Source organism: Heteronotia binoei, chromosome 15, assembly GCF_032191835.1.
Source record: "Heteronotia binoei isolate CCM8104 ecotype False Entrance Well chromosome 15, APGP_CSIRO_Hbin_v1, whole genome shotgun sequence".
In the NCBI taxonomy this organism is placed as follows: domain Eukaryota; kingdom Metazoa; phylum Chordata; class Lepidosauria; order Squamata; family Gekkonidae; genus Heteronotia; species Heteronotia binoei.
The window spans coordinates 26,683,461-26,704,816 of record NC_083237.1 but is presented as its reverse complement, the minus strand read 5'-3'; the positions used below and the strand labels follow the sequence as shown (position 1 = coordinate 26,704,816).

The window sequence follows — 21,356 nt, the reverse complement described above, 5'->3', positions numbered from 1 at the left end:
CTCTAGTTCCCCATCTTTTCAGATGGGTTTTACATTTTAAGCTACCTCGTTTGGGGTGGGGGGCATCAAAATACCCCTTTAGGCTTTGTTTATAATCTGGTTTTTTTTTCAGTACTGTGTCCATTAGCCACATTCTCCCTCATCCCCATACCCACAGCTTTTACATCTTTAAAAACATGCAAATTCTCATGAGTGGAGGGTTGCTGACCACTAAATTTCAGAGGAGCGGTTAATTTCTGTCCTTGCATGCCGTGTAAGTGATTTTCTTTCCTCAGTCAAAAATTAGCTACAACTCTTATTTAGGCATTGACTCAACGTCCTCCTTTCTGCCTTGTCAAAATCCAGTCTCTGTTCTCATCCCAGACACATCATTATCTGTTGCATTTGTGGATTCTAACCACTATAAGAGGCTCTTCAAGCATGTTCTTGGCCTGGAGCCAGTCTTTCTTCTTTGCACAAAAACAAACCTGCCCTCCTGCTATAACATCCCCATTTCTCCTACTCCAGCGCCACCTGTGTAAATTTTTTTTCCTCAGGAAGGTGTTCAGACACCTTAAACTGTATGGGGTGGGTGGGAAAATGGACTGGACAATGGGCAAGGTCTCTGGATATCTAGGTTCCTCAGGGAGTGGTGGGGTAGAAGGCTTCAGAGCACTGCCTTCTACGCCAGTGTTCAGGATTTCTAACTACACTGTATTGGGTTCATTGCTCACTCCAGCTCAAACCTACTTTTATAATGGTGGTAGTGCAACCCATAATATGCAGGATTTCTGGTGAGGTTGGGGTGGGGTATGTGGCCACTCTTTCTCCTCCCTTCCATAATTTTCCTAATGCTTTATTTAAATATAGGGCTCTTCTAGCACTTGTCTGCTCACCTTACGAAACTTAAAAATTAAACTGGACAAGTCTGGGGTTTTGTGTGTGCGTGTACGTGCTTCCCTCTCCCCTTGCACAAGTGGTGGGGGTGATGCCACAGAGAAAGTGTATATTTGCAGGGCTGTGTGTGTTGTTCAGGATTGTACTCCAGAATAATCCAAACACTGACCCCATATAAATTACAAAACTCCTGTTTTTCATTTGTTTGCCTTTTAAGGAATGTTGTTTCTTTTAATGAAATGGACAGTGAGTTATGTAGAGCACTGAAACTCTTTTGACTGCTAGAAACTGATTAGCTCCTCACCATCCATGTGGGGTTTTGTTTTGGAGATTTAATCTGGTCCATGTACTCTTGAACTCGTTATTTGCAGTCTGAAAGGCTATGGACTTGTGGGATAGGATGATGGAATGCACTCAGCCCTGTGTGTATATCAGTTTGGATTGAGGATCAGGAGGGAACGGGGGAGGCAGGGAGGACTTTTTAATGGTGCTAAACTGGAGAGGGTGGTTGGAAGGGTGCTCTTGACTCCAGAAGTGGGAGTTGGAGGCCTCAGGGTAGATCTTGCCCCCACAATCAGGCAGGTATCCTGTAAGCGGGGGGAGGGTGAAGGCCGAAACAGGTGTTTGCGTTTTTAATGGTGTGTGTTTTAGGGGAACGTAATACTTTTTAAAATACTTGATTGGAATAAAAGTCTTTTAAAGCTATTTTGTCTTGTGGTGCATTGGGGTTGGGTGCAGACTGGGATCTGACTGCACATGTAGCTGAGAATGACGCTTACAGAGCTATTGGATCGCTTTACAAGAAAGGGATGTGCCCGGCTTAAGCTTTCCATTCTCAAAAGTGCATGGAATTACCCCTTTATTTCTAGCCTGTCAGTGCAAGAAGCACATCATCCTATCACACAAAGACAAAAAAGTGTGCGCCCTCCCTCATTCTTTCTCCTCTTGCTTACTTTTTCATGGAGGTCCGGCTTTCTGAACACTCCTCATTTTACTAGCAGCTTGCCTGGAACACTTCTTATTTATGTCACCGTCAGTCATGCCAGCCTCCTGCTCTACAGCTTCATTTAACCCTGAGGAGGGAAGCTCCTGCTACACGTCTGCTATGCATGCCATGGAAGAACTCAATCTGCTTGGCTAGACCAGAGCAAGCTGTTAATTATAGGATGTTTTGGAGGCCATTATTCATTGCCTCACCATAAGCTGGCAGTGACTTGATGGCTCTTATCCTGATGAAGCAAGAGTTACAATCTTTTGTTGGTGAGCTGTAGCAAAACAAGATTGATAATAGACATCACGTTCTGCCTTTCTCCCCAATAAGGACCCAAAGCACTTTAAGTCATTCTCTTGTCCTCCATTTCATCCCCACAATAGTAACCCTGAGAGGTTTGTCTTGATGAGAGGATGTGGCTGGCCCAAAGTCAGCCAGCAACCCTCTGTGATAGACTGGGTATTTGAACCTGGATCTCCATGATCCTAGCCTGAGATTCTCACCATACAGGCTCTGATAGGTCAGAAGAGTTATTAAACAACTTTTATTTTGCTACAGAGGGAATATTTTAAACCCTCCCTATCTGTGCGGCCTGAGTTTGCTGGCTTCTTGTGAATTAACCTTTGCATCCATTGCAAATGCCAGAGGGACATTTGGTGATAAAAGGTGTAGGCACCGAGTCATTACCGACCCATAGGGTGACATCACATCACAACATTTTCATGGTAGACTTTATCGGATGGTTTGCTATTTCTTTCCCCAGTCAGCTACACTTTACCCACAGCAAGCTAGGTATTCATTTTACCAACCTCAGAAGGATGGAAGGCTGAGTCAACCTTGAGCCAGCTTCCTGAGCCCAACTTCTGCCAGGATTGAATTTAGGTCATGAACAGAGCTTGAACTGCACTACTGCAGTTTACTATGTGCCATAGAGCTCTATAATCAGTGCTGTGATTGTCCTATTCCCTTCATTTTTGGCACCATAGGTTTATTTTGAGGCTCCTAACTTTAGTTTTATAGCAGTTTTTATAGATTTTGAGCCACCCTAAAGCTGGAAGAAGTCTGCTTGGTAGATCTAGGATAACCTGAAGCAAGCTAATCCTTATTTTCCCAGTTTCTGCTAATCTAATCCTTAAAAAGTTAGAAATCTTTTTAATACAACTATATTTGTACAAAAGCAGATTTGTTACTGTTCTTAAAGTAAAGCCTAAGGTGATTCTGCTTCAGTGAAAGCCAATTTGTCCAGATAAATTCCATTTCCTCTGAAATGGTGAGCTGCTGGCATAACACTATTGTAAATCAATGCATAAGTAACAAAACAAACAAGTTTTCTTCATTATCAAATTCATTTATTCCCTACCTTTCTCCCCTCTGGTGACCCCAAGTGGCTTTCATCATTCCCCTCTTCTCCATTGTATCCTCACAACAACCCTGTGAGGTAGGTTCAGTTGAGAGCAGTAGGCCCAAGTTTCTATGGCAGAGTGGGTATTCGAACCTGGAGTCTCCCAGATCTTAGTATGACAATACAACACCATGCTGACTTAGAAACGGTCTATTTTGAAAATTGCTTGACCAACTTCTATTAACCACATTTGGGAAGAAAATAATACCACATCAGTAAGCAGAAGGAAAAAAAGGTGGGAGGGGACAAGGTGAAAGGGAGAATAGTTTATTTGACCTTGGACTTTGTCATTTGCAGTCTATAAGGGAGGAGTATCGTATTCAATCTTTTTAAATTCTTCCTCGAAGGCTTTGGGATCTAAAGCCCAATTCCCTTTCAAGCAACTATCAGATAAATTCTTAAAATGTCTTTTTTCCTAGCTCTAATTGAGTGACCTTCAACACAGAAGTTTGTTCTATTAATAAGGGAGTACCTATATTGTAAAGTGTTGAAGGTACTCTTTTGCTTTCTGGCAGGAACTGCAGTCCAGTACTGAAGTATGAAACCTCTCAAGATTACTATATGGGAGATTTTCAGAATGGAGACAAAATGCCAGTTATACTGGCAGCCAAATCTCAGTAACTTAACAGGAACTGATTTCCTGAAGAGTCAGAATCACAGCTGAATTGAAATGAGATGGCTAGATGTGCAAGACAAGGTCATATACTTACCCCAGTCCTTCAACTCACAATAAAGCAGTCTGAATAAAATGGGGGAGAATTTTAATTTTCATTCATTTTTTTAAAGCCTTTGCATATGGAAGATTTAATGCTGTTTGTAAAATATCAGGATCACTTTCAAATGCTCACAGAATCACCACAGCTGAACACAGCACTTCTTCCCCATTCTGGTAACAGAAGCTGCCTCTTATAGCTGTAGCAAGAAGACTGGAGAAGCAGGTAGGCCCAAGTGAAATCTTTCTAGTTGACAAAGATGTTCCTTTACTACCATGGAAGGGAAAACCAGAGGTAGCCTCAAGGTTCTGCTCCAGGGCTAGTTGTGAGGGAGCGCAAACAATGTCATTCAGCAGTGGTGTCAACTGTTCTGAAGGATTTCCTCAGAATGCCATTGCCTTTAGTGGAATAGCGGCAATCAGCCACAGCATGAAAGTACAAAATGAAGGGAGGTGCCAACTTTATGCAGCACTCCAAGTTTACTTATGCAATAACTTTTTTTAATTGAAAATTTTAAACTTATATCCACCAGCAACATAGATCACAAACTAACAAATATTAAACCTATTCTCCAGCCTTTCAGGAAGACACCATGATTAGTTCAATTATAAAGTGAACCAATTAAATAGATGTACATCTAGATTTATTTGCTGCCACCAATAAATAAGAAAAAGTTCCCATGTTTTAAAGAGGCTTTGCTGTCTCCCATCCTTTGATCAGATATTTTAATTATGTAATCTTGAAAGTTTAATTATCAACCACATGCTGCTGATCCAGGTTTTGATAGCTGAAACTTTCTGTGACTTCCAGTTCTTATCAATCAGCGCCTTAGCTGCTATAGAATCAAATTCAAGACCTTATTCAAATGGACTTCTCAACATAGTAAGCAGGTAGTGAACTTCACAATACATTTTTTAGGATTAAAATACCCAAACTGCTTCTGTATGCCCAAAGACTGCTCAGTATTTCAGTGGGATAAAATGGTGCTAATCATGGATTTGGTAGCAGAAATAAACTTTCATTAGAGGTGGGAAGAATCTTCTTCCTCTTTGTTACCAAGCCCAGGATTAGGTTTAAGAACTGGGTCCACTTAGGTTTGCATTGTGCCACTAAGTGAGCAAATGCCATAGTGGGTTGGATTTTTGGGGCTTTGGATTTTCGTAGAGTTTCCACAAGCATCTTGGAGAATAGTGGGAAAATCCTTTCAAAAGTTTCCCACCAGCTCAAGATATGTTCATTTTTAAGGCACTGGGAAAGAGTCCCAGTACCTCATCTATCACATACATTTTAATTCTACTCTTTCTCCAATAGGGTTGCCAGACACCACACGCCCTTCTCCCGGTGGAGGTGGAGATCCCCCACTGCCAGGCCTTGCTTGCCAGCTGCCAATAAGCTGGCTGGTGGAGGCCTTACCTGGAAAAAGAGAAAGACCAGAGTATTGCCTGGATGTTGCAGTATGATGCCAGCAATGAGGCCTGGGCCTTTCTTTTTGCCCAGGTAAGTCCCTCCACATTCCCCCACTGGTTGCCAAGAGGGATCCTGGCAACCCTATCCTCCAAGGAGGATATTAACTGTCTCCTCTATTTACCTGACTGTATGTGTCACCCATGGCATTGTGGGAGTTTGAACTCAGGTCTTTCAGATCCTAATCTGACCTCTAACTAGAGGTTTTCAAGCCTTTCCCCTTGGAAACAGAGAAGGCTGAGCTTGTGAGGTAAAGAGCAGAACATTCCACAGTGACCTACTGAGAAGTTTCCTGCTGCCCTCTTGAAATGAAATCTATTTGCATGCCAGAGGCAGAAGAGCAGATGCTCAGGGAGCTATTTCTCACAAGCCTGAGGAGACAAGAGGCATATAAAGGGACATTTCTATGTGGAAAACAAACAAAAAATTGTCATCCCATTCTCAGAATGTTTTTGAAGAGGCTGTGAAGGAAGATCAATCTGCTCCCAGTCAGATAGGCCTCAGTAACTCCCTGTGAGGGAAAAAACCAAATTATATACCTCAGGAGTTTATGGAGGCAGGGCTTCTAGAGGGCTGCCCTGTATTCACACAGTTTTGGTGTAAACTGTTCATAAAAATGGTATGTCAACCTTAAAAACAATCTGGAGACAAAATTGAACTTTAATATACATCTCACAAGGCCTTGTCCTCAGAGAGGACTGTTTCCAAGGAGAAAGGCTTGAAAACCTCTAGTTAGAGGTCAGTCTCAGCTTCCTGTCTTTCTTGTCAGGGTTTCAGTTCATTGGACCAGAGGAATTTCTTTTTTGACTGAAGGAACATTCAAATCTGAAATCCACCACCAGAGGCCTAAAGTGAAGAAGGCCATGTTGCCACCACTTTGCCATGTGCAAATGACTCAGCTGCCATCTGAAAGATGCAGTTGTGATATGCAAACGTGACACTAACTTGGGATCCTCCATCTTGGGGTGTCCATCTTAGGTCCTAGGGATGCCAGCCTCCAGTTGGGACCTGGGGATCCCCTGGAATTATAGCTCATCTCCAGACTACAGAGATCAGTTCCCCTGGAGAAAATGGATTCCTTGGCATTTTACCCCACTGAGGTCCCTATCTTCCCCAGGTTCCATCCCCATATCCCTACTCCCTCATCCCCCGCTGATGGTCAGGGGGGGAGCTGGCAACCCTACATGAGCTTGTAGGCTGATGGAGCTAACTTCAGGAGCCTCTTACTCCTTAAGATCTGCCTGACTTTCCCTCTGCATCTTCAAGGGGAATATGTGCCTATCCAAAGAGTTGCCACCATGGCCTGCAGGTATTTCAGTGGGTAAGAAGGGACAGATCCATGAAGCCGCTGTACTATCTAAAATGTCCCCTACGTTCTTCCAAGAGTGGTACTGTGCAAGGGTACTTCGAAACACCAAACTGATTCATAAAGGATTTTGAATAAGGATTCTAAACCTTCAGGTACTTTCTGTTTGTTTATTTGAGTTTTTTAGATTAAAACATCATTTGAGTGTTTGGCTCATAGACTTGACCTTCCAATAGTAGGTCTTTACTGTTTGTGCCAAAATGCTTACATTACTTGCAATGTATATATGGAAGAATGTTAACAACAATAATGAACTAGTGGGAGTTATCGATCACCTGGGAAAATGTTGAACGCTAACAATTTATGTGTGGGGGATTTTATGGGGGGGGGGCGGGTGGGTTCCAGCTTCCACTGTGTATACATGTGTGTGGAGAGGGGGTTTGAACATTGCTAGTCTGAAAGTTCTCTTTCTCAACAAGAAAGCTAGTATACATTCAAAAGGCTTTTAAAAACCTAGTCTGGGAAATGAGTGTGTGTTTCAAGTGGGCTTTTTTCTAGCTGGGACTCTGGTAAAACAAATCCTGCAATAGAAGCAACCAAACGTTATTATGTGTGATTTCATGGATATATATTATTTCAGTCCTTTTATCACAAGCAGTGAGCAGTTCTTTTTTGCCTTCAGATGAGAAACAGAAAACATGGTGTGCTGTTATTCATAGTTTATCAAGTTTTTGATGAAGTTTAAACACAAATTAAGCCCTGACCTGGATAACCCAGGCTAGCCCAATCTCATCAGATCTCAGAAGCTAAACATGGTCAGCCCTAACTAGCATTTGGATGGGGGACCCCCAAGGAGTACCAGAGTCATAACGTGGGAGAAAGCAATGGCAAATCACCTCTGAATGTCTCTTGCCTTGAAACTCCTAAGGGCTTACCATAAGTTAGTTATGTCTTGATGGCAAACCACCACCACCACCACCAATTAACTAATGCCCAAACTCCATCTGTACTCAACGGAAAGGGGGGAGGAAGTAACACCAATGAAAAATAAGTCCACTCTTTCAACTAAATTATCAGTAATCAGATCTCATCTCCCCGGTCAGGTCTCTTCATCACACTACCCATAAGGTTGGATCTAGCTAACTATTTCTACTCCCTTGCCGCCCACTTCTCGCTACTGTATGGGCTTTGTAGGAGACATGGCTTTTGTACATGCAGGAGGACCAATGATTCCCTTGCATTGTTCAGTTCAGTTCAGCATAGACTTCTGAGGAGTTCAAAAGGATGATTGTATCTGGCATACATGAAGTTAGGATTGGTACCCTCTGACCACCAGGAAGGGATGGGGGTAGGATGGCTACATCCAAGTTGGGAAGCTTCTGGAAATTTTTAGGATGGAGCCTAGGAAAACAGGGACCTCAATAGGGTCCAACACATAGAGGCCACCCTCCAAAGCATCCTTTTCCCCCAGGGGAACTGATCTCTGTAGTCGGGAGATGAGCTGTAATTCTGAGGGAATCCCATGTCCCACCTGGAGGCTGGCATCCCTATAACATATACCTCAACCTTCTGAATCCTTTCTGTTATACACTTTACAGGATGAAGACTGGGAAGGGAAATCTCATTTTCCTTTCTCTCACCTACTAACACCCTCTCATGGTGGCTTTTGCTTGGGGCTGGACTAACTCTTCCATAGGTGGTGACCCCTCCATGTGGGAGGAGCACAGCAGGGGGCAGTAGCTGTGGTTCTGGGGTCCTATCCTGAACTTTTGACCAAGGGCTTTGATGAGTGGATCCTGCAGTGTACCATACAGTTGAGGAGAATCAAATCCTAGAGAGACATCACACCCCACTTAATTCCCTCCCCATTCACCTTCCCCATATCTCCAAGAGTTTCCCATGCTGAAGTTGGTAACCCTAATTTTATTGTACACTTAAGTTTAATGTTGATTTTTATTGTTTCTGTGTTTTTAATCTTATGCACCACTTCAGGAACTTTTTGGTGAAAGGTAGCACTGTAAGTGCCTGCTGTTAAATAAATAAATACAACAGCATGTTTCACACAAACCTTCCTTAGCTTATCCCACAACAGTCCAGTAAAGTTCAATGGAAGTGTTTTATCTTTAAAAATGCCACTGTTGCTTCCTTGTTGTTTCCGTACCGTCCCTTCCCTTGTTAGGGGAGGGACGGTGGCTCAGTGGTAGAGCATCTGCTTGGGAAGCAGAAGGTCCCAGGTTCAATCCCTGGAATCTCCAAAAAAGGGTCCAGGCAAATAGGTGTGAAAAACCTCAGCTGGAGACCCTGGAGAGCCGCTGCCAGTCTGAGAAGACAATACTGACTTTGATGGACTGAGGGTCTGATTCAGTATAAGGCAGCTTCATATGTTCATATAGGGAGGGACGGTGGCTCAGTGGTAGAGCATCTGCTTGGGAAGCAGAAGGTATCAGGTTCAATCCCTGGCATCTCCAAAAAAGGGTCCAGGCAAAGAGGTGTGAAAAACCTCAGCTTGAGACCCTGGAGAGTCGCTGCCAGTCTGAGTAGACAGTACTGACTTTGATGGACCGAGGGTCTGATTCAGTATAAGGCAGCTTCATATGTTCATATGTACATAGAGATCTCTGCCAAAGAGAAGTATTTAATTTTTGCTTGTGTATTTTCGATGGAGATTGAAATTGTAAACCAACTGGTATATGATTGGAAGATGAGCAACTCTCTACTTTGATGTTTGTTAGAACTGGCAACAAAAAATCAATCGTGAATATGCTCTCTCTGTGGTTTTAATGTCTGTGTGAAAAATAACTCTTAGCTATGGACTGCAATGACTTCTATGTATCTTTTAAGCCCTACATCAATAGCATATATGAATAGGATTTCTGCAGCAACGTACCGTATTTTTCGGACCATAAGATGCACTTTCCCCCCCCAAAAAAGTGGGGGGGAAAGTGTGTGCGTCTTATGGTCCGAAGGTACGTACCTTCCGGGAGGGGGGCGATCCGCTCCCTCCGCCCTCCGATCCCAGCGCTTGCTTTAAACATCAGAGGTGGAGCCAGGCAGACATACAAGGAGGAAGCACGCTGCCCTCTCCACAGCCGGCGCTCGCGAAGCGCTGGGTTTGCGGAGGGGGCGGGTGCTTCCTCCTTGCCTGTGTGCCTGGCTTCAGCTGTGATGCTTAAAGCAAGCGCTGGGATCGGAGGGCAGAAGGAGCGATCCCAGTGCTTGCTTTAAGCATCAGAGGTGGAGCCAGGCAGACAGACAAGGAGGAAGCATGCTGCCCCCTCCGCAGCCGGCGCTTGCGAAGCGCTGGGTTTGCGGTGGGGCCACGTGGAGCGATCCCAGCGCTTGCCTGAAAAAGATGGAGCCAGGCAGGCAGGCGCGGGGGAAGCGCGGATTGGAGGCAGAGGCAGCGGATCGCCCCCCAGGAGGAAGGTGCGTCCTATCGTCCGGAGCGCCTTATGGACCGAAAAATACGGTAACTACCTTAATTTGTCGAGTCACCTGATGCTACAACAGGCTGCTGCCTGCCTTGATATAATCCCTCCCCCCCCCTCCATGATTACATACCCATCTCCATGAGGGTTTGGAGAAAATAAGCAGTCTTACATACATGAGACAGTCTTGCCATGTACCTTGATGGATTGCTGAAGTATGGAAAGCTGCTTAGTGACCCTCCCTGTTTCTGTCATCAGCCACTGATGCATAGACACAAGGCCCAGGGGGACTGTCAGAAACAGTCGTCCACTTGATTTTCAGGGAGTCTTGGTTTAGTACAGCATAGGTGACTCCGTCAAGGTCTCCTCCATAGGAGACTTCATCATAGACTGCTTTAGCATCAGCTCCAATGGGCTACAGAAAGGGAAAATTAAATAAATACAACAGCACATTCCACACAAACCTCCCTTAGCTTATTCCACAACATGGAAGCGTTTTATCTTTAAAAATGCCACTGTTGCTTCCTCCCCCCCACCCACCATACATAGAGATCTCTGCCAAAGAGAAGTATTTAATATTTGCTTATGTCATTCCGATGGAGATTGAAGTTGTAAACCAACTGGTATATGGTTGGAAGATGAGCAGCTTTCTACTTTGATGCTTGTTAGAACTGGCAACAAAGACAGATTTGAGGTGCAAATCTTGCCACATCCTCTAATGCAGTTGGAGAGGAAAACACTTTGAATTGGAGCATCAGAAAATAGGCAAGTAAGATCTGGGGTTGCTAACAGGCCACCTCAAGTACAGCACTCAGCCCTCTATCACTCCCTCATTCCAAGTAACAATTCCTTGATTTCATTTGCTTTTTATGCTGCTTTTAGCGTTTTGTGCATAGAGTTAGGATGTGGTTTTTAAAATAGCTGCATTGGTTAATTTCATGAAGCTCTCTATGGCAAGGTACATTGTGAACAATACAGAGAGTATATTACAAGAAGTAAAAGTGAGTGGTACCTACAATAGTTACTGGAGTGGACTACAATCCTATTCCACCCTGACCTGGATGGCCCTGGCTAGCTTGACTGTCAGATCTCAGAAGCAAAGGACAGTGGACCCTGGTTAGTACTTGAATGGGAAACCACCAGGAAAATCAGGAGTCACATGACAAACTGCCTCTGTTTTGTCGCTTGCCTTCAAAATCTTATGGGGTTGCTGTGTGAGCTGTCACTTGATGGCATTTTTCACTACCAGTGAGAGGATTTGTTACAAGAATGGCCAGTCTCTTACCATGTTTATGACTTGGCCTCTCTTATTGATTTCGGGACCTGTAAATCAAAGAAAAGATTCCATGAAATTCTTCACCCAATCCACTGAAAATTGAGTGAAGGAACTGTATTTACCCAAAGTACCCTCTGACCACTGGATATCCTGCATTGCTCTATTGTGATTTCAGCAGACATTTCCAAATACTTCCAGCCCTATTTCACAACCCTAAGAGCTTTGAACTTCCTCAACCTCCTGACTTTTAAAAAAAGAAGCCTTCTGTCTAAAAGGAGCTGACTTTAATACCAGAGTTATTTTAGACAAACACCTTCTAGTATTAAATTTGGGCTGAGGCTGCTCCCAAGCGAGGACTACTGCCTCCATTGTGCACACTTTAATTCTTATTATGAAACAATATCTGGAGGGCCACTTACCCTTTCTCCTTTTTCTGTATAATATAAAGGCAAGCAACAGCAAAAGAACCACCAGAAGAAGGCCAGCAGCACAGCCTGCCCATATGGTTGTCATGGATCGTTCTGTAAAATCAAGGCAGTCTTAAGTTAGACTGTGCCCAACACTTAGTCACTTACAGATGGTATCCAAAGGCTACCAGAACCGATCCTTCTATCAGTTCATGCATGTGTTTCATTATAACCATCTCAATCATAACTATTTAGAGTACTATTGTATAGTTATGGTCACTTCATCTCAAAAAGAACATCATAGCACTGGAAAAGGTGCATCAGGAACCCAAATGATCCAAGGAGCAAGGGTGTCTTCCTTTATGAGGAAAGAGCAACAAGTTTGGGGCTTTTCAGCTTAGGAAGAAAAAATGACTAAATGGGGGCATGCTGGAATTGATAAAAATAGTGCATGGTGTGGAAAGAGAGAAGTCTTTATTCCAGGACAGAAACTGGCATTTGATGCAGAACTCAACAATGTGATAAGAACATAACAGAAGCCATGTTGGATCAGGCTAATGGCCCATCCAGTCCAACACTCTGTGTCACACAGTGGTCAAAAATTTTTAATATTTTTTATATATATTACATATATATACACACTGTGGCTAATAGCCACTGAAGGACCTCTGCTTCATATTTTTATCTAACCCCCCCCCCTTGAAGCTGACTATGCTTGTGGCCGCCACCCCCTCCTGTGGCAGTGAATTCCACATGTTAATCACGCTTTGAGTGAAGAAGTACCTCCTTTTATCCGTTCTAACCCGACTGCTCAGCAATTTCATTGAATGCCTACGAGTTCTTGTATTGTGAGAAAGGGAGAAAAGTACTTCTTTCTCTGCCGTCTCCATCCCATGCATAATCTTGTAAACCTCTATCATGTCACCCTGCAGTCATGACATAGTAGTTTCAGTTTCCCTATTTAAAAGTAAGTTTCTAGCTATGAATGATGGAAAGAGAAGTTTGAAAGTTTTCAGGCAATTTTTGGTAAAAGCTCACAAACCAAAAGGGTTAAGGAAGATTTTTGGCAGGAGAGAAGGGGAAAGGAGGTTCACTGCCCCATCTAGCTCTTTGTCTCCCAGTGAATGAGTTATGCATAGTGAACAATTACGTTTTTTTCATAATTTACACAGCGATTTAGAATTTTTCTGTTTAGAATACAGGTTATATTCTTGCAGATGCTTATAAAAGCATGCAGGAGTTTATAAAACAAGGGTTACATGATCCATATTTCTTGCCAGGAATATCAAAAGGAAACTTTAAACAAGGGCCACAAGTACAATTAAATGCCTTCCACCATCCTCAGGGATACCTCCGTTTGACCTCAGATCCAACCCTTTACATTTCTGATCATTTCTGATGCTGGTGGAGTCTGAATGCTGAGTGCCTCTAGTCTCTAAAATGTGGCTATAGGCATTGAAGTGGGGTTATTGTAATCAGAGCTCTTTTTGAGAAGGAAAGCACAGGAATGCAGTTCCGGCTGGCTTGGTATCAGGGGGTGTGGCCTAATGTGCAAATGAGTTCCTGGCTGGGCTTTTTCTTAAAAGTTGTGTGAGACAATGGTGATGTCAGGGTGTGTGGCCTAATATGCAAATAAATTCCTGCTGGGCTCTTTCTACAAAAGGCCCTGATTATTATTGTGTGGTAATGTGTGTAGTATAGCCAGGAGATCCTAAGATTGCCTGGCAGCCAGAAATTCTAGCTCTTTTAGCATTATGCACCATTGGGTTGTAAACTAGACTTGTTTTTAGGGCAAAAAATATTTCAGAGGTGGTTTGCCATTGCCTCTCTCTGCGTCACAACCCTGGTATTCCTTGGAGGCTGCCCATCCAAATACTAGCCAGGGCTGACCCTGCTTACATCTCACATTCTGAGATGTGACAAGATCAGGCTAGCCTGGGCACCAATGTGGAGTGTCTGGCCTGGACAGTCTGGTTTGTTTACCTGTCACAATAAGCTCCACAGGGTTGCTCAGCTTTGACCAGACAAAGGGATTTTCTCTGTGGTGATACAGACAGGTGTAATTTCCTGCATCCTCCAGCCTCTTCATAGACAGAGCAAAGTTGGTTACATTTCTGCTGGGCTCTGACAGCTGTGATGCAATCAGGTGGCTGGCTTTGTGCAGGGAGAAGTTCAGACCATTCTCTGGTCCTTCGCACTCAATGATGACATCTGAGCCCAGGACAAGAAGCCCCCTGGGTCTCACACTGATGGAAGGTGTTTTAAGGCTTGGATCTGGGGACAGGAAAAACACAGTGAGCACATAGATTAATACTGCTTGATATTCACCCTAATTATCCAACTGATTCTATCCAGTACAACAGACTCCACACAGATCCATTTCTAGTATAATGCATATCCCAGAATCAGTGTATTGTAGGATAGCACTGTAGGCAGAAATGGGCAAAAAACTGAGAATTTTTAGATGTTTTTTTAAAAACAAATTTTGAGCACTTTAGGCTGCAGTGATAGGCTTGAACATTGGAAATGCCAAGTGGCATTTCAGAATGGGGGTTGCAATGTCTTAACCAGCAGTGCCTCAAATACCTTTCTATCACCATCTACATTGATTCTAGAACTAAAATAAATTATGCACAGTAAATACATTTACCTAAGGTAAAGCAGTCTCTGAGCTGTAGTTTCCTTTGTGCAAGATTAGTACCCTCTTCCCACAATGCATTGTTTATGGGGCGTCTTTGCTGTCTGACTGAATGACTTTTCATATTTTGTAATCTGCCGTGAGTCTCTGCGATAAAATAAATTAATCATAATAAAGTATACTTGAGAGCGCTGTTACACTCTTGTGTATTTCACAGGGGCTGCTAAACTGGTCATTGGTGAATGTTGTGGTCAGCACAGGTTGTCCTTTGCTGATATCCATTCTACCCCTGTACGTGCCCAGTTCTTGACATTTAGCCTGTATCTTGGTAACAGGATGATCTTCTTCGTGGTCTCTGTGCAGTCCCACACATGTGTCTTGCCGCAGGCACGAATCCATACCTCAGAGTCTCCAATAGCTCTCCTAGAGCGCTTTTTTGGCGCACTTTCCACTCGCTCTGGGGAGCAGGCATCGACTGCGCATGCCTGGAGTGAGCGGGAGGCGCCATTCCCACTCAGTTTCTTCCCTTCCGCCGCCTGGACAACTTGGCTCGTTTTTCTCCTCTTGATTCCATGTCTTGGTATCGTATTTTTCTTCCTTTCTCTCTATTTTTTTCACTACTCTTTTTCGTCCCTAAAATTTTTTTTTTAAAAAAAAGACTGGTTTTCTGCGCTTTTCTTTCCCTGTTTCTTTCCCTCCCTCCCCTCCCTTGTTCGGAGCGTATGGAAGGGAAAGTCACTTTTAAAAAGTGTAGGCGCTGTGGAGCGAAAATCCCCACGTCAGACGGCCACAGCTACTGTCTATTCTGCCTCGGGGAAGCCCATCGTGTGGATACTTGCCCACATTGTGCCAATTTCAGCAAGCAGGCCCATAAAAATTGCTCTGCAAGACTTCAGAGTTTCCTCCTCGAACGGTCCCTGCGGGCTATGCCCACCTCTGATCCGCCGCCTCCCTCACAACAAGCGGGAGATTCGGCTTCCTCGACTGCTCTTCAGTTGCAGAAGATGCATAAGTCCGGAAAGAGACCTTCAAAGCACGCCGATACTGGCCATAAGGCTTCGAAAAAATCTCGACATACTGAATTGGCAGATTTGGCGCCGAAAAAATCTCGCGATCCGTCGTATTCGGCCTCGAAAAAATCTCGCAACCCTACAGCGGCTTCAGCCTCGACTTCAATGGATCCCGCTGCATCTCAATCGGCCTCGGCCCAGCTACTGCTTCCACCAGAACTGTCGGCGCCCTCTGATGTTATCACCGAGATGCCTCAACTTGCGCCTCACTCCTCCGCTGCGGTCGAAGTGATCCCGATACAATCTCATTCGCCTTCGGTTCACAGTGTGGTGCCTTCGGACTTCCTTGAACCCAACCCTTCTACTGATCCGAGCCCAATCTATCTTCGGCCGTCCCTCCGACCTGGATCTTTCCGAGACATTGGTGTTTCTCCGCTGTTCAGAGAATCGGCAACGTAGGTCTCCACTCATCGAGGCCGATCCTGTTCACCACGCAGACGCCGCGACTCCGGCTCATCTACTTACTACGAGCATCATGACTATTACGTCAGGGGCCGATATGACTACTCGTCTTTCTCTAGGTCTCCATCCCCTAGAAACCAACCTTACCATCGTTACTCGCGCTCCCCCTTGGACGAGGGGGCCCGCCGCTCCCGATACCGTGAATCTGAAGCTTCCATGGGTCATGATGTCTTAACACCTCGCATCCGACATGGAGATTTGCCCCGGTTCCGTGACTTCTCCCGAACTAGGGATCCAGAGTACTTCTCTTCTCGACACTGAGAATCCTTTCGAACCCATGAGCACCTTCGGTACCGGGAGACAGAGATGCCTCACACTGCCACCGCAATTGTATCCGTTGCTCCACCTACAGTGACTACTCCACCCAGGCCTTCTATCAGCCAACGTGTTAAATCGTCTAAGCCACAAGCGTCCACTTCGGAACCGGCCAGGCCTCCGTCTTCCCCTCCCATGGAGGACTCCCATTCCGACAGGGATACCTCAGCTTCTTCTGACTCCGAAGACCCCCCTGCCTCACCAGCTTCGGACTCCACTCCACAGGTCCGCCTTTCTCCTTCTGATGCTTCAAAGGCTTATCTAAACCTAATTACCACCATGGCTGAAACCTTAAAAATTGCACTCCCCTCAGATTCACCCAAGGTGTCTGACATTGTCCACGATCTAGTCCAAATAGACTTTCCACCGGGTTCCCTTCTTCCTATGCTGCCGGTACACCTGGAGGGGCTACGAGAGGCCTGGGACAAGCCTGCTTTGATTCCACCCACCTCAAAGCGTTTCGACTCCCCTTACAGAGTGCACGCCCCCGACGCCAAGTTTCTAGCCTCTCACCTGGCTCCTAATTCCATCATTGTCCACTCAGCTACCAAGGTTAAGCCTTTCAGACACCCTACCCCTTCGGATTGAGAGGGACGTAAATTAGACACCCTGGCACGGAAAATTTTCAACCTTACTTCTACCAATTCGAAACTGAATAATTATTTGGCCTATTTCGCCGCATACATCTTTAATTTGGCAAACCAATTCACACCTCTCATACCTTCTCTTCCTGAGACTTCCCAAAGGACAGCTTCGAGTCTGGTCTCCAAGCTGTCCAGAGTATCTAAGCAGCAAATCAACTCCATTCGTCATGCTGTCTCCTGCTCCTCTAGGGTATTTGCCTCCTCAGTGGCTTTATGTTGCCACGCCTGGCTGAGATCCACCAATTTACAGCCAGACATCAAACAGAAAATCGAGGACCTACCCTTTGACGGCCTAGGCCTTTTCCACGCTTCCGCAGATGAGGTCCTGACTTTGATAGACGATGGTCGCAAGAGGGCTAAACGCCTGGGAGTTTCCCAATCACCCTCCCAGCAATTTAACCGGCCCAAGCCCTGGAGGTCATCCTTCCAAAGACGTCCGCGTTCGCCCAAGCAAAGTGACTACTGGAAGAGGAAACCCACACCCTTCCAGCAGAGGTCTCGGTCTCAGCAGACCAAGAAGCCTTCCCTTCCTGCCAAGCAGTCCCTTTGACTTCCCTACACAACTAACCCATCAGATGCAGCCTGCCTACCAGACACGTCTTTCCCCCTTCTATCCCACCTGGAACTCAATCACAACTGACTCCTGGGTGCTAACCATAGTCCGCCTAGACTACGCAATTGAGTTCATTTCGCCACCTCACCACCACTACTTCACCATTACCCCTCCCTCTCCACATCTCCAACAGGAGATTCTGGACTTGCTCCAAAAGAATGCCATTGAACCAGTTCCTCCTCAACATCGAGGTACGGGTTTCTATTCGAGATACTTTCTAGTCCCCAAGAGGGATGGGGGCAAGCGACCCATTCTGGATCTCAGGAGGCTAAACAAGCGAATAGCCTACAAAAAATTCAGAATGATCTCCGTTCAATCCATCCTTCCCCTAATCCCGCAGGATTCCTGGATGGCATCCCTGGACCTCCAGGACGCCTATTTCCATGTAACCATCAGACCTCAGCACCGCAAATATCTCCGCTTTGCCATGGGACATCACCAGTTCCAATTTCGGTCTCTCCCATTCGATCTCTCCATGGCACCCAGGGTTTTCACAAAGTGCATGGCGGTGGCTGCTGCTGCCCTATGACTCCGCAACGTCCCGATCTTTCTGTACATAGACGACTGGTTGCTCATCGCCCCTACAGCACATCAGCTGACAAAAAATCTCGAAACAGCTCTCACTCTTCTTGCTTCCCTGGGCCTTTGTGTAAATGTCACCAAATCGCACCTCATTCCAACTCAGGACTTGCGCGTCTTTGCACATTGCCTCATCTTGTCTTCCTCCAAGAGGATCGTGCAATTCCAACTCTTGTCTTCCTCCAAGAGGATCGTGCTCACACCATCATATCATTGGCTCAGTTGATTCGGTTTACTCCAGAGCAACCAGCGATAATTATACAGTGTCTTTTGGGGCTAATGGCTGCAACAACCTCAGTCCTTCAATTTGCGAGACTACGCATGCGACATCTTCAACTTTGGTTTGTTCGTGCTTACCATCCGCACCTACAACCACAAAGCACTGTTCTCACTGTGCCTCAGGATGTTCTACTCTCCTTCGCCTGGTGGACAGTACCGAACAACTTACTTTGCGGGAAACCTTTCGTTCTTCTTCCTTCGTCTACTGTGGTAACCACAGACACCTCCAAGTGGGGATGGGGAGCCCACTTAGGGGACAAGACGGTCAGAAGGCTGTGGACTGCCTCTGAGAGGGCTATGCATATAAACTGCCTAGAACTCATAGCTGTACCCAGGGCTTTTCAGTCGTTCCTCCCATTGATAGTCAATCGACATGTCCAAGTCACAACGGACAATATGGCCACGGTGTTCTATATAAACAAACAGGGCGGCACCAGATCCCTCCGCCTATGCCGTTTAGCCATACTTCTTTGGGAGTGGTGCATCGAGAACAACATCCACTTGACTGCCATTCACCTTCTAGGGACAGCGAATGTCCTAGCCAACTCCCTCAGCAGGATTCGTATAGACGACCACGTATGGTCCCTCAATCCGATCTACATACGCCGCATTTTTGCATGCTTCGGGATTCCCAAGATAGATGTCTTTGCTTCCAAAGTCAACACGAAATGCCCGTTTTTCTACGCAAGAAGAGGCAACGATGCTTTCCTGCACAATTGGAGGGGTCCCCTACATTACTTGTTTCCACCGACCCCCCTGATCACCCGATCATTAACCAAGATTGCTCGGGATGGCACAGACTGCATACTAATAGCACCATGGTGGCCACGGCAACTGTGGTTCACGAACCTTCTTCAGATGTCCCACCATACCTATCGCTGCCTCCCCCTGGCAAGCGACCTCCTCACCCAAGCTCAAGGCCAGGTATGGCACCACAACCCCCAGGTTCTGGCCCTCACAGCTTGGAGAATTCGACCACATCCTTATCATCGGGAGTAGCACAAGTTATTCTCAATGCTAGGAAACCGTCTACCAGGTGCTCTTACCAATGCAAATATAAGCGCTTCTGCTCCTTCGCTGCCTCCCACCATTTCCACCCAGAGACGGTACCCCTGCCTTCGATCCTGGAATACCTGCTATCTTTGCAAGGTTCGGGTCTCAGTTATTCCTCTCTAAAGGTTCACCTTTCAGCCATTTCTGCCTTCCACGAGCTTATTGATGGCCAGACTGTTTTCTCACATAGGCTATCCCAATCTTTCCTAAAAGGCATACTGCATCTTCACCCTCCTGTTAAACCATTTGTTCCAGTTTGGAGTTTGTTGTTAGTGCTTTCTCAACTCATGAAGCCCCCGTTTGAACCCCTGGCCACCGTGGACCTTAATCTTCTCTCTTGGAAAACTGCCTTGCTAGTTGCGCTTACTTCAGGCAAGCGGGCCAGTGACTTGTGTGCTTTTCGCTCTGACCCTCCTTATACTGTATTTCATAGGAGTAAGGTGATCTTAAGACTGGACCCGTCCTTCTTGCCCAAAGTTGTATCACATTTTCACCTTTCAACTTCTACTTCGTTACCTACGTTTTTTCCTGATCCTAAGGACTCTGGGCAAAGAGCCGTTCACGCTCTCGACGTCAGAAGAGCTTTGTCCTTCTACCTCTCTCGTACACGACCATTCCGTAAGGACCCTAACCTGTTTGTAGCCTACGGCAATCCTCAAAGAGGACACAAAATTTCTACCCAGAGACTTTCGAAATGGGTATCCAGTGCTATTCGGTTGTGTTACGAAGTGGCCAAACAACCCTTGCCTGAGGGTCTTAAAGCTCATTCCACCAGAGCTGTCGCCACTTCCTCGGCCTTTCTTGAAGGCGTCTCTTTGGAGGACATCTGTGCTGCTGCATCATGGTCCTCGCTGTCCACGTTAGTCTCTCACTACGCCTTGGACGTTCGTGCTAGACGGGACGCCTCTTTCAGCCAAGCGGTCCTCAGCTCCATCTTCCACTAAATCACCCCAGGTGAGTGCATGCAGTTGTAAGTATGATAATGTTTCTCTTGCCAGCACCCACCTTCCTTGGGCTCTCAGCTTGCTAGTCACCCATTTGTGGGACTGCACAGAGACCACGAAGAAGATAAACAGGTTGCTTACCTGTAACTGATGATCTTCGAGTGGTCCTCTGTGCAGTCACACATGCCCACCCATCCTTCCCCTTTGCTGGCTCTTTCTGGTTTGAATTTACCTCTGTAGACTGTCAGTAGCGGCTGGAAGAAACTGAGTGGGAATGGCGCCTCCCGCTCGCTCCAGGCATGCGCAGTCGATGCCTGCTCCCCAGAGCGAGTGGAAAGCGCGCCAAAAAAGCGCTCTAGGCGAGCTATTGGAGACTCCGAGATATGGATTCATGCCTGCGGCAAGACCCATGTGTGTGACTGCACAGATGACCACTCGAAGATCATCAGTTACAGGTAAGCAACCTGTTTATGTATGCTGATGATATTGTCTTCACAATATGGGACCCTAAGAGCTGAGTGAAGTCTTTAAATAGGTTCATACTTCACTTTGGAGTGAATTTCTGGTTATAAAAGTAATAACACCAAGTCAGTGTTGATAAGACTAGGATTAACAGAAGTGGACAAAAGTATAATAAATGAAGCTATTGAGTCATCATGAAAGGCAGAGAAGGTCAGATATTTAGGCATTTTAATTTCTAGTAATCTGGATTGAATGCTGGGGACAAAACTTTTATTCAGGAAAAAGAAAAACAGGTCAGTGATTCCCAAACTGTAAGTCAGTGATTCTTGACTTAACAGTTTGGGAATCACTGACTTAGAGCACACCATCCTTTTCATTGCTAGATTTGAGGGAGACTGGGATCCAGGGACAGGAAATACATATTGAGGCATCCC

At 45.6% G+C, this 21,356-nt stretch overlaps 1 protein-coding gene across 1 annotated transcript in view; it reads right to left on the bottom strand.

The window, feature by feature from the left end:
- Positions 1–3,194: 3,194 nt before the first annotated feature.
- The window catches only part of LOC132583330 (immunoglobulin superfamily member 1-like), a 28,337-nt gene continuing 10,175 nt past the window's right edge, over positions 3,195–21,356 (bottom strand). The window contains exons 4-8 of the mRNA XM_060254994.1: positions 13,847–14,137; positions 11,876–11,977; positions 11,466–11,503; positions 10,379–10,595; positions 3,195–4,817 (exon numbers count right to left, since the gene is read on the bottom strand). Of these exons, the coding sequence (XP_060110977.1) occupies positions 10,410–10,595; positions 11,466–11,503; positions 11,876–11,977; positions 13,847–14,137 (617 nt within the window). The 3' untranslated portion in view covers positions 3,195–4,817; positions 10,379–10,409. The remainder of the gene's footprint in view (positions 4,818–10,378; positions 10,596–11,465; positions 11,504–11,875; positions 11,978–13,846; positions 14,138–21,356) is intronic.